The 13,632-nt window shown below is 31.8% G+C and overlaps 1 protein-coding gene across 7 annotated transcripts in view; it reads left to right on the top strand.

Annotated features, from left to right (window-relative positions):
* Positions 1-9,714, top strand: part of pns (DENN domain containing pinstripe) — a 64,038-nt gene extending 54,324 nt beyond the window's left edge. The window contains exons 11-21 of one of the 7 annotated variants that reach the window (XM_069128506.1): positions 198-372; positions 458-719; positions 879-938; positions 1,822-1,929; positions 2,422-2,680; positions 2,860-3,124; positions 3,287-3,599; positions 5,719-5,895; positions 5,987-6,197; positions 6,277-6,492; positions 6,594-9,714. In XM_069128506.1, the coding sequence (XP_068984607.1) occupies positions 198-372; positions 458-719; positions 879-938; positions 1,822-1,929; positions 2,422-2,680; positions 2,860-3,124; positions 3,287-3,599; positions 5,719-5,895; positions 5,987-6,197; positions 6,277-6,466 (2,020 nt within the window). In that variant the 3' untranslated portion in view covers positions 6,467-6,492; positions 6,594-9,714. Of the gene's footprint in view, positions 1-197; positions 373-457; positions 720-819; positions 856-878; positions 939-1,821; positions 1,930-2,421; positions 2,681-2,856; positions 3,125-3,286; positions 3,600-5,718; positions 5,896-5,986; positions 6,198-6,276; positions 6,493-6,559 lie in introns of all 7 variants that reach the window. The other 6 variants (XM_069128504.1, XM_069128505.1, XM_069128507.1 and 3 more) reach the window with 6 other exon arrangements.
* The last annotated feature ends 3,918 nt before the right edge of the window (positions 9,715-13,632 follow it).

Raw genomic sequence — 13,632 nt, 5'->3', positions numbered from 1 at the left:
ACTTGAAATTTTACAGCATTATACATGTATATCTGAGGTTACTATATACTATCATATAATTTGATTCACTATTTTATTTTTTATTTGCAGTATCCCGAAAATCAGCTATTATAATTATTAATTGTCTAAATATTTTATTTATTCATACAATTTTTATTTCTATTCTTAGAGTTTAATTAATTTTATATCTATAACAGTAGTCGGAGAGGCCAGACTCAGTGGAAGTATAAAATGAAATCTATGGAGTCAAATGGGAAAACTCCAGTACCTCAAGAAACACAATCACCTCGACCTCAAACTAAGCTCTCTGCAGATATGAGTCCAGCATTAATAGCACAAGCAAATTGGACATTTGTTGAAAAATTGCTCAAAGTATATTTACTAAAATGAAAATAAAATAAGTAAATTTATTAATACGAGAAAGTTACGTTAATCTGCTTTTTGTGTTTGTTTTAAGGATTGTAAATCAAAAACAAAAAGAATGTTGGTTGAAAAAATGGGTTCTGAAGCAGTTGCATTAGGTCATGGCGGTGAATCGTTATCCGATGTCGAAGAAAATACGCTAGTTGCCAGTCTCTGTGATCTCCTAGAACGAGTTTGGAGTCATGGATTGCAAAATAAACAAGGGAAAAGCGCTCTTTGGTCGCATCTTGCCATGTATCAAGAAGAAGAGTGCAACGACCCGAGTAAACCAATAGATCCTAATTTTCTTTCTCCTGGTATGTGGAAATTTGTTATATTTTGATATCTGTTACACACATTGCACTTTATCATCGAAACTGTAATATTTACTAAAATTCATGACGTTTGGAAATGCAGCGTTAGCGTGGTGCGTCCTACGGAAACGACTCGATTGTACGTGTCTTATTCTATTTCAGATAAAGTGTTAAAAGTAGAGATTAGTTTCTCATACGTAGATACTCTGCACTCCCTTAGTTGTAAGTGACACATTATTCATAAATAATTATTTATTTGATTCTACATGTTTTTGCTAAACGTGCACATACTATAGTGAATATGTTTGACTGTTATTTCCAAGAGAATATTGATTCTGTAAAATCACAAGTTTTAAATATAGTGTTTTGCTATTATGAAGTATAATTTAGAATTGCAGAACATAATACAAATATTTCTTTATATGATTAAATTGTTGCCTACTTCCTTTTTCATGCTTACTTCATAGGTCTTATTCATTTTCATTTTATTTAAAATTTTATTTATTATAGGTACTATTACACTCAACCTCTTATAACACAGCACTATAAAAATTCGGTTTCGATATAATACAGCACAAAAATTGCGAAACGATTTTATATACCACGACTTAATAAATATTCATTCATATGAACAACATTCATATAGCACATATGTATGTTTTACCACATTGTTTTGATTTTGCTTAACACGGTTTCAGTACAATGCAATTAATTAATCGTGTAATAGGAGGGTTGACTGTATTAAATATATTGTCCTCTACTTATGATGGTAATGTAACTCAAAGAGTAAATAAAATATTTTGAACTATAATTTTAAAGTATCATTGAAACATTTTTAAATATTAAAGTTTCATAAATAGTCCCAAATATTAAGTAGTTTCAAATATTAAAGCTCTAGCAAAGAGCTAGTTATCTAGTATCAAAGTAATATTAATACAAATTAATAATTTCTTCTTTTAGTATCACAACAAAATAAAAAATAATTCTTTACTTTATTGAAATTAGAAATATTGCTTTTTGAGTCGCAATATTATTTAAAACGTGGATCAATATTTCTTTTTCAGTTGATTTTTATTTGCGTTTCATTTTTCTTTGTTGTAAATAGCCAAGAAATCACCAAGTAGCTTTTTTGGATTACCAGAGCGTTTAATTTCATCTTTAAAGGGCAAAAATATTTTTGAAATTGCTTCTTATATCAAGGAGAATTTTAATGGTAAGCCCTAGCGTTGGCTTGCCACAAGTAATTCGATCAGCTTTTCCTCTAATACATATATACACACTGTTTCTATATTTAAATTTAATAATCATAATAAATATCAGCAAATCGCATGATTTGATATATGTCTTAAACATTAAAAGACAGTTTTTAATACATATTCACACAACTTGTAGGTATCGTAGATATGTAATGTCAAAAGCGATTTCCTTTTATTAGTTTATTAGTGACGTACTAGAAAAATATGAAATAATTAGCATGTATAACGTAATTTTAAATTAAAAATAAAAACATTTGTATTTCGTACATGGAATGCCTGAAATGATTTTTCCAGGATGCATCTATTTCTTTTTCGTCCAAAGCATGAGATTATCATTTGCATGCATTGTTAAAAGTATTTTTTATAAAAGTGTGAAAAACGAGTGTCAATTATTTTGTCTATTTAAAATTATTGTGTAATTAGATTTCTATATTTGTTAACAATAACAGATCTACCAAACCTGGCATTGGAGATCGACTCGCCTACACGAGGCACGGATAAGCACAAGTCTCCTGGCGACAGAAAAATTGGCCCTGAACATTTGAGGCCTTTGCCTAATTCTTTGCTTTTTGATATTCGGAATGTACAGGCAATGACTGATATTAAAACGCATATTGGATATGCTAGAGCCTGGGTTCGATTAGCACTTGAAAAGAAACTTCTTTCTCGTCATTTGAAAACTTTATTATCAGATACCAGATTGCTAAGGTAAGATTGGTAGAAATACTACTAATTACTTAAGTTTTATAATATTGACAAATTGGATTTTAGTTGTTACAACGTGTTTTACAACTAACATAAATAATAGTTAACATTTTTGGTTATATTGTAGAATATTATATAAGTAATAAAATTGAAGATTTTTTATGTTATTTTGTTTTTAGAAGTCAGTATAAACGCTCGGCATTTTTGCGTTGCGAAGAAGAAAAGGAACAATTCTTATACCATCTTTTAACGTTGAATGCCGTCGATTACTTCTGCTTTACAAACAATTATCCAACTACGAAATTGCCATACAGGGTCGTTATATTTCCTAGTCGAAAAGCCAGCGCAGCTACTACTTCGGCAAACAGTTGGATCGCTATTTCTGGTACATTGTGTGAAACAAATCCAGTGCCAATTCCCAAGGGAGCGTTGGAATTTGTGTTTCATGTATGTTCTTATAAATACATAATTCATATTTAACATTTTATGACTTTTCAAATATATGCGTTACTATATTTGCAAATATTTTCTGAATTTTAGAAAATGTAGAATGTTAAGAGAATTAATTATTTTTCATGACTTTACATAATTTTATAACTTTTATTTTAGCATAAAAATTTGGGCGTGCTCTCTACATTACGTATAGGACATGACAATACAGGTCTTTCGCCAAAATGGATGGTGGAACATGTTGTGGTGAGAAATGAAGTTACAGGGCACACATTTAAATTCCCTTGTGGTAGATGGCTTGGCAGAGGTATCGATGATGGATCTACTGAAAGATTATTAGTAGGTGCCTTGGTACCACGTAATATCGATAGTGAAGAATTGGTTGAATCATGTTCAACACCACCAAGATGTAGGTCTCCTAGTATACCTAGACGTCCTATAGTGTCTCAAGTCGAACTGCAACATATGTTAGGTAAATATTATTGAAGTACATACACCTTTGAGTTTCTAATTCAGAAAGTAAATTTAAATGTTTATATTATGCCGATAAAAAAAATATATATATACATACATATGTAATCATTTATATATTTTCTCTTATATACAGGTTGAGTCACTTAAAAGGTGAAATTGAAATATTTTTGAAGCTATTAATTATATTAAAAAATGTTTTAGATATTTTAATATTGTTAGCTTTATTATTTATTATTAGTTAGTCTATTGGTGGGCGCTTAAAAGTCGTGCTGTGATCAACTTTATTTTTTTTTTTAAATGGAATCATATATTTTTTAATGCTTTAAGCAATACAGCTTGAGATTTACCATAAAATATTTACCTACTTGTATCGAAAAACTATTACTTTAGTAGATATTTCAACTTCTATTTTGTAAAATTTATCATATAAAAGATCTAATAGCTTTTCGATACAAGTAGCTAAATAATTTTTTGTAAAGAATCTCTAAATTATATCGATTAATGCATTAAAAAATACATGATTCCATTTAAAAAAACAAAGCTAACCTTCATACAATCTGTAAGCACCCACCTGCAGAAAAATTAATAACATTAGAACATGCCTCTCTTGGAACCATACAATTTTTATCTGAAACATTTTCGATATAATAGTATCAAAAATATTTCAGCTTCAATTCTTAGGTGATTCACATTGTACATGTACAAGTTACAGTAGTTATAATGCTTTATTTCTTTTCCTTTGGGATTACAAAATAACCTTTGTTCTACAATAATCCTTATTCTGTATTTCCTTATCTACTTAACTAGCTTATTCTATCTTATGCTATCCTAGATTTAGTTGTCTCATTTCCATCCTATCTATATACTAAACACTCGTCTATATGGTAGAATTTGATCTTTATTGCACCTGCCTTAAACCATCTAACTTATTGGCTAAACCATCTCTTTTTGGCCTTATTTTTATTTCATTACTCTGCTCCTTCTTACCCTTCCTTTACCCTTCGGTCATTTTCAATCTTTCCTTCTCTATGTTGTCCACCCACTCTTCGCCTTCCTTTCCTCTCCTAATATCCTCTCTACGTTTTCCTGCTATCCTCTCAGTTCTTCCTCGCATATATCTCTTGCACATATTCCTATGTCTCTTCCTCTTTTCCACACAGCCTACACTCCTTTCTCTCTTACTTTAACCAATATTTTCCTTCCCTAATCTCGGTGCCTAATCTGAATCTTGTGTCTCCTCACTTTATCCTCATTTTATCTTTTCTTCAGATGTACTGGCATTTCTTTCGCTCTTATTGCTTTCTCTTCTTTCCTCTTTCTTCATTCTGCTTTTCTCTCTCTATATCTTCCATCTCCTATTTTTACTCTTGCCTCCACCTTCCTCCTCCTCTCTTCCTCCTATTCCTTCTATTTTCTTCCACGCACTCTCCTTTACCAGGCTCCGTCTAGTTTCTTCCTTATATTTCCCTTCAATCTCTTTTATATTCTCCACTCTTCAGTTTTCTTTCAAAGTTCTATGTCCTTATTCTTGCTCTCATTCTCGTCATGTCTCTTTTTAGTTCCTTTCTTATCAAGTATCCTAGAATATACCAATCCACACCTAATACCAATCTAAAATACCTTCCATGCAGTTTCTCCCTATCTCTTTCCACGCCCATATCTTACTCTGTATTCTGTGATTGTTCATATTAGTTTATTGAGTAATCATATTCATTTTCTCCAATCCTTTCCAAACATTCCTTTTCCTAACCCTTTTTCATATCTGCCTTTTTACAACTGCCACTTTCTTAACTCTTTTTCCGATATGTACTTCCTGTTCTTTTCCATTTCTTTTCATTCTGTATATTAGATATGTAAAATCCTTTATTTCTTCACTTTTCTATTTCCAGTTCACTTTTTTCACTTTTCCACCTCCCATCTTCAACCTCATCACATTCGATTCTTTCACGTTTAGCGTAAGACATTTTTCTTTCAGGTATCTCTTCAGGCTCTTTATGATCTCCACAATCTCCTTTTTTCCTTCTGCCAAAATTATTATATTATTTCCTATATACAAGTTATATTATAACTTATAATTTATAAAATTTCCACTCAAAAAAATTTATGTAATTTTATAGGAGAGTCTGTAAACGCAATTGTCAAATTCCACTATAGAAGAGAATGTCAGGATGGTTCTTTGACTGCTTTACTTTGTGGGGAAGGTGGTCTTGTGCCATCCTTAGAGCAGATATTTTTATTCGGTTTTAAGAACCAAAGAATATTTGGGAAAAATTTTTACGTTTGGGATTATCTCTGTAAGTTATTATTTTTAGCTATTTCATTTTAGTTTTATTTTAAACCTTCTATTGTCAAATAAATAAAATAGTTAACTTTTATTTGTTTCAGTACGTGTAAAAGAAAATTTTGAAATTTCTTTGCTGGAAGAAATGGACGAATATTCACAGAGGCTGAATAAAGATAGACGAATTCACGTAGAGAACAATCAAAGATTTACAACTTTAAGATGTTATTGTCATCTTATTGATCAAATTAACTTATTCAGTCAAACTCTTGGTAAAGATGGAAAATTTCAGTTATTCATTTGCTTAGCAGCAAGGTATATAAGTTATAATTTTAATAGCTTAAATTTTTGTTGGGTATATTACTGCAAAATAATTGCTACTTTCTTCTTCCAGAGAACAGCTTCTTCATTCAATGCTTCGGCCAATGAGTGAAGCGCGCTCTACTGCAGACATGTATGAAGAAACTTCTTTCTTAAGAAATACTACATTATTAAATTTCCTTATTCACATTCTTGAACCACTAAGCGAATTTCACATTGTCCTCGAAAAGAGCTTGACTCATGGAATTTCTAGTATATGTTAATTTATTATAAACATTCCAATAATTAGGTAAGATATGCTGGATTTTTTGCTATACGCTGCACTTTACAAAATTTTTATTTTTAAATGATTGCAGAATAACTTAAATTTGATCATATACTTTCCTGTAGGATACATTTCTTTAAAACGGCACAATTTATAAAATTCTAAATAATACGAGGCGAACAGGATAAATGTTATAGTATTGGAAAAATGATGAACTTTGTAAAACTCTACTATTAAGGATTTAAGAGAAATTTAATAATGCAAATGAAGACTGTTATGCTGATGTAAAATAGTCGTTTTTAAATGATGAATTATTTGACAGAAAGTTGATATATGAGTGATAACGAAAACAAAGATCTTTCTCTGTACCGAAAGTTGATGATATTGATAACAATAAGAGTTCAGTGAAAAGATAGATGATCTAATTTCGCCCATCTTGCCGTAGATAATTGATAGAGAAACTAGTTAAGATTGTTGAAACTGACGTAAGTGTACCAAAGATGTGATCCTATTAGTTATTACTATTAGTATTATTAATATTATTATTACTAAGGATTTAGTTTTTTTTACAATTTTTGCCGTAAGCAGAATATCTAAAGAGCGTGCAAACAACGTATATTGCAATAATTAATAAGTTAGACAAGATAAATATCAATTTTGTACGTTCCATTATTTATTACATTAATCGAAATCATTAATTATAGGAAATATAACTTTGTCGAGAGAAATATTAGAATAGGAAAAAATTTACGATTTGTTAATTTTAATCTTTCTTCATTCTCATAAATCACATTATGTTAAATCATGAAAATGATCGATTAATTTTTTAATACGTTGTTTATACACACTTGTGAACAGATACCTGCATTATTAGTTAATACTATTTCTTTTACCTTTTTTTATCGAATATGATCGAAGATTTTTTTATTTGTACTTATACGAGTACTGAGCTGCAAGAAACAATAACGTCAAAGTTTAAGACTAGCAATTTATATTTCTTCTCTTGTAAAATTTGAAATTCAATTAGTGTATTGTAGTTCGATTCAGAATCAGAAGCACGTAATATATTATGAGAAACATTTATGCGCATATTCAAGAAAAAATGGACCAACCGATTTAATCATTTATTACAAGTTTCGAAGTGTGACAATTGATTTTTGACGTGCAAGCTGCTTCTTCGAAGTTTTAATGTAATTGATGATCAAGATAAGCAGAATACTCCACTAATTTGAAGAAATAGCTTTCAGAGTACAATTTTATCGCTAGCATTTCACTGACATTCAATACCACACCCCATTGCTAAAAATTGTTCTTTCGTATTATTAACCAGTGTAGTATTGTTCATTCTTCGTAAAGCACGCGTGAATAATACTTTTATCATAAGCTTTAATGTTTAACGAGTTTATTTGGGTATACTACAATTTTTGAAAAAATCTTAATAATTTCAATGATACTAAATTTTTGGGGGTTTCGTTTTACTTTCTTGCTATTTTATTCTAATATTAAACACAGTTAAAATTAAGCATTAAATTTAATTTTAAATAAAGAATTACTAACTCTAAAGAATTTTAAGCATTGAACAAATATTTCGTTAAGTAAAAAAATTTAATACAACTATTTCTCATTTTCAATTCACCTTAAATTTAATTACTTTTGTATCTAATCTTTTAAAAAATATTAATTTAAAGCAGAAATAATTTTAAATATCTTTTGTTGATGACTGTAACCATAAAATATACAAGGTTGTAAAGTCAAAACATCAAGTATGTATTCACACGTGTTCATTATGTACATTCATGACATTGATACATGTTAAGAAATAATTTATAGCGAGTCTCTCGCACCTGTGGCCAAATTTAAAAGTTTACCGTGTCATCTTTTACATAGATCCGTGGATGTAAAACTTTAATTCTAATCTCTGTTAACACATTGCTTATTAACTAAGAGTATCTTTTAATACATTTTTCAACGTTAAGTTTCAACTTTTTATATGATATCCGTTATTACATTTTAATCTTTCTAAAAATAGAATGATTCTCTATCTCCTCAATTACAAAATATAAATTTACCAACTTATATATCATATAGAAATTTTATATCTAAGTATTCTATACTTATATTTGTATTCTATTGTATGCTGTTTTATCAAATAATATTGAAGTGGAAAGCAATGTGTTAATAAATGAATAAGAAAATAAATAGGACGAAAGAAAGAAGAGTATAGAATTTGTTAGTTATGTATCATTAGTTGTTTCATCCGGAACATACATTAAGATTCGTTTGTTAATTAATTACGTTGCTGTATATTGTTGACAAAAATAATGAAATACTCGCTTAATGATCTGGTTGGGTTACTTTCCCTAGATTTTGTAGGAAAAAAATAAAACGGTTGTACACATAAAATTATGTTTCATATCATTTTTAAACGGATTATTGTATATTTTGTTGTTTTAACAATAATCACGTTTAATCAAAAGGGAAAACAAAAAATTGTATTTTAGGTAGTTGTAAAATGTGTATTGTGATCGTTTTGTTGTTAAATTGGAGGATAGTGCGTTGCACTTTATGTTATTTTACTTTATTATGCTTTGGAGCATGCCCGGTGTCGTCATGTTAAAGTTGCCTATAATTTTAATCTCTCTATGATCTTCAATAAAGTCAAATGTTAAATGGAATTTATACAAAATATGTACAATAGATATTTTTAAAATATTAATATTACAGGAAAAAATGGTGAGATAAATTAAAAGCTATGATGAATTATGTATAAATGAATTTTTTTGTTATTTTTAATATATAGAATGGTTCATTATTAAATAAAATATTTAGGATTATAATTTTATAAATTTTTACTTGGAAAGGACTGTAAAATACTTCATATATCAGCAAAATTATATATAATTAGTGCAAACACGTAGTTAAAGAGCTTAAAATATAAGCTTCGTAATAATATTTCAGACACTTCAACATGACGATGTGCGCTTATTCACAATACTCAAACAAGTAGTTTATGCGTAAGTTTCGATCTAAGATTTAAAAGTCATGTCCATGTAATCACGATCCATGCTCGATCGTTCCATAGATTCCTTACCAAGTTTGTATATAAATTAAAAATTACAAAGCTTCATGTAACGTATAATAGGATCTTTTACAAGGTAAGCGCCACATAATATAATTGTATATATATATAATGTAAAACAAAGTACTATAATACTGTACAGTAGAATAAAGAATTACCAAAACTGATTGATTTGTGTTTTATAATTAAAAAATTATTAAATATTTAAGTATTGATGTTACGATTTGGTCTTGATCTTCGGTGTTCGTAACCATTATGTGTTACTCTGGATGTCGAATCTTGGGTTTCTCGAATTATATTTAAATCAAAACGGTAGTTGCTGCCACCAGAAATAGTTATTAACTATTTCGATTTGGTTCGACTCTCATTTATTGTTTTTGAAACAAGGCAAAAACGACTGAATGCAATGGATTCAAAAACTTGTCGCACCCTTCTAAGGCGCGGCACTATTTTGAATTTCCAAACTGTTATATCCTTGATATTCTAATTCGTTGATATAACCGTATGGGTAGCGTTAATTAGCGTACCAAACAACTGATAAATTAAATGCCACGTTTCGGCTTACCCGCTATGTGCAAGAGCACTAGCTCGGGAGGGATTAAAGTTTTCTTGAAGTAAATAAATAGTTTCAATATCTTCTTGATTGTTGACAATAATAATCAATGAATAATTTTATTGAAGTCGTACGTGTGGTACAAGTCCGAAATTGAAGAAGAAAATTACAATGTTTAGTTTCTCACCTTGCTTATATGTATAGTCGATTACACTCTTGGAATATCGTATTGAGTTAGTATAGTTGTTGCAAGACTAATTGTATTAATCACAATTCACAATTAACTTCTTAGGTACGGTTGAACTTTGTGCGGTGTTGTTTCTCTCTACGGCAGAGTTTGACGCGAATTACGCGTAAACGATACAGCACTACAATGTGTAACGGACAATGCGTAACGAAAATTTATACTGAGACTATCATGGGATAATTGTCACGTGACGGATTATTCCATAATAGCGCGGAGTTTTGGTATGTGATTACTTCTGCGGACGCTGCAATCTTCGGTTCTACTGGTGTCCTTCCAGAAGTATTAGGGTTTCAGCTGATGTGGTTTTCGTGGAAGTATTATTGAAGTTTTTCTTTTTTTAGAAGTCCTTGTTGTTGCATTCTTCTTGCAGTATTAGTTTCTGCTGATGATAGGTCGTACTCTGCTAAACACGTGGTTACCTTTGTTGATGTCGATACTTGATCATTTGGCGCAGTTGTTTGTCACTGCAGAGGAACGGTCAAGATAAATGTGAAAGCGTTAGAGAAATTAGGTGATCCGCTAACGTCGAATACCGTGATATGCGGCCTGATCACCTCAAAGTTACCGCAATCCACCGTAGGCCAATGGCATCGCACGTTGCCGAACAAAAGACTGCCCGATTATACCCATTTGATAGACTTCTTACAAACAAGGGCAAACGGCGATCAGACGGACGCTCCAACACCAATGATAAAAGGGGATTCCTACCAACGCACCCGTCATCGTCGGAACGCGCCACGAGGACACACTATTAAGCTATGTACAGACAATGCGAAACAGACCCGCGAAGATGCTTCGCCCAGTAACAGTCTCGTGCCGTCACTTAGAGTACGTAAAAGAAACAAGCGAGTAAGGATTTGAATCGACATTCGTTGGTTCGTCCTGAGACACAGTTCAAGGTGAAGCAATGCGTCGTGAAGCAATCTGGGGGATCTGCCACACACTATTTGTACATAACTTTAGAGATATGATTCGGTTACCGCAAGAATATGCACCTCCCGATTCTTTATCCCGTTTGTCGTACTAGTCGGTGTGAACCCTTTCTTTTTTGCCGATTTATCGGAAGGATTTCTCGAATTCATAACGTTCGGCTATGTTTCGACTGTAGGTGACTTTTCACGAGCTCGATCAGCTCCTCAAATGTTTCTGAAGACAGTAACGATGGTGGATGTAAATTCCGCAGTGTAGAATATCCTTCGCTTCCGATGAAGTTAATTAAGTGCAACCTTTTTTTGGTTATCAATTATTTCGATTGTGATAAAAAAATTGATAAGTTTCTAAGAAGTTTTAAGAAGTTGAAATAATTGACATATCAACTCCGTTCTTTGCCAATATCGACTTAATCCATTTGTTAACTATCTGAATCCCAATAGCCCCGTGTGGCTTTCCCAGTACCACAAATAAGTTATTTACATTATCTCTTAAGGATTTAGTCACATTTATATGTTTTACTAAGACCGAAATATGACCACGACGTTTAGATTGCCTCTGAAATTTTGATTTCTAACTTTTCCTACGTCACGTAAATATCAGATAGCTTTATATATTTATATTCGCTAGAGTTTGTGTCCTATAGACTGTACTTAATGTTAATACTTAAGATTAGGCTGCATTTAAGTAATAAAACTGCCGCTTTTAGCGATAGGTCCTAACAGAAAATTGTTATTTAATAAGGTTTTGGGTTTATAAACTAACGATTCACTTAGATTCGTTTTCTCCAATATATTTCAGTCTAATAATTCAGTCTTATAACACGTCTTACCACACAGGAATCTCCAAGTCAATAGAACAACGTGGTCGACTTCTAAGACAAAAGAGCGTCGTTACAAGTCGTACCAACTTAGCTTGTAGCAACCAGTGATCATACCAACTTAACATTTCTCAACAAAAATTTCTTTCAATGGATAAAATTTTGTTAACTAGCTAGTGCGATGCATAGTCGCATCCCACGTGTATATGTATTTAGGTGCCGAAGACATTAACCTGTACACTCCCTTTAGAAAACTGGATATTGTTATATCTCCACCTATTTTATCCTGCGAAGTGAGAGGAAATCTATAGAACCTAAGGAACCTAAAAGAACCTTAGAAGGTTGTTTTTGTTAGGCGTATAAAAATCAAATCGGTTGTACATGGAAAATTGCCATAATCCTGTCTTGTACAGTTTCATTGTCGTCAAGGCTAATGCTAATAAATGCTCCTTAGTCCCCTGCAAGGGGATGCCAATAATTTAAGACCTGGGCCAAACATAAGTGTCTCTTTTACGAATAACTTTTTAAATAATAGATACCAGGTGTTATGTCGCGTAAGGTATCTGCACTCCATCCCTCGTTGCTTGACAGCCAACGGTCCACGTATCGTCATTCCGACCATCAATAAATCTAAGGAGCCACCATAAACCTTTAACTTTTAACTTCATTGTTTCAACACATGTTTTTCAGTTAATCTGTTTGTCCTGAAGGATTTTCTAATCCTAGAAATTTTTTCGGTTTATGGCTGGTTTTTTAGAAAAGTCCTTGGGTATATTATGCGTTCTTAAAAATTACGGAGAAAGCGGGTAGTGACCTAACGGAAAATCCGGTTCTTCCCTTAAACAATGACACCAACTAAGCAACATTGGTAGGAGGTTTCCTTTCCCTCTCATCTCTCATTAACATTGACTAGAACCAATGGACATCGCAGATCGTTGCCCTCACCTTACTAATGAGAAGTGTGAGCAACGAATCCGCTTTCTTCGTTCAAAAAACCACACCCACACCGAGCTTTCCTCCGTAATTGCATGAGAGCGAAAAGTCAGTCAGTTCAATTGCTATTTCTGCTATACCAAGAAAGTCAACTTCTTCTTATATTCAACTGTAAGGGCCTTGCTCTACTACGAAAGAACAGTCAGTGCTCATCTATCGGAGTGTCATACTTCAAAGTATCGTCTACGACATTTATATCATACGTAACGGTGTAACTCTTGAGTGTATTAAGTGTTGGAAATTTTATAACCCTGTTAATCGCAGTGTTATACCGCATCAATCACCCCTATTATCCCACAGGAAATAAGGGGATCGATCTGTTCATGATGTCAATTCTTATAATCGCAACGGGAATTTACGACTCCCGTTGACGCGCTTCCTTGCGAACGCGTCTCCCCGCGATAGATCGAAAATACTCCAGGTTTGTCCTGAACAATCGTGTATTTCCATAGTCCCTGTCGCTCTATTTTACCTGATCTTTACCAAAGCCCTCATAATCAAGCTAAAAGTAGGGAACGCGTAGAAATTCAACCCCATCCAAC

Source organism: Bombus flavifrons, chromosome 15 (genome assembly GCF_040668555.2).
Source record: "Bombus flavifrons isolate JBK064 chromosome 15, iyBomFlav1_principal, whole genome shotgun sequence".
NCBI classification, from domain to species: domain Eukaryota; kingdom Metazoa; phylum Arthropoda; class Insecta; order Hymenoptera; family Apidae; genus Bombus; species Bombus flavifrons.
Note: the sequence above shows the minus strand (reverse complement) of the source record. Positions and strands in the feature narration are given on the sequence as shown.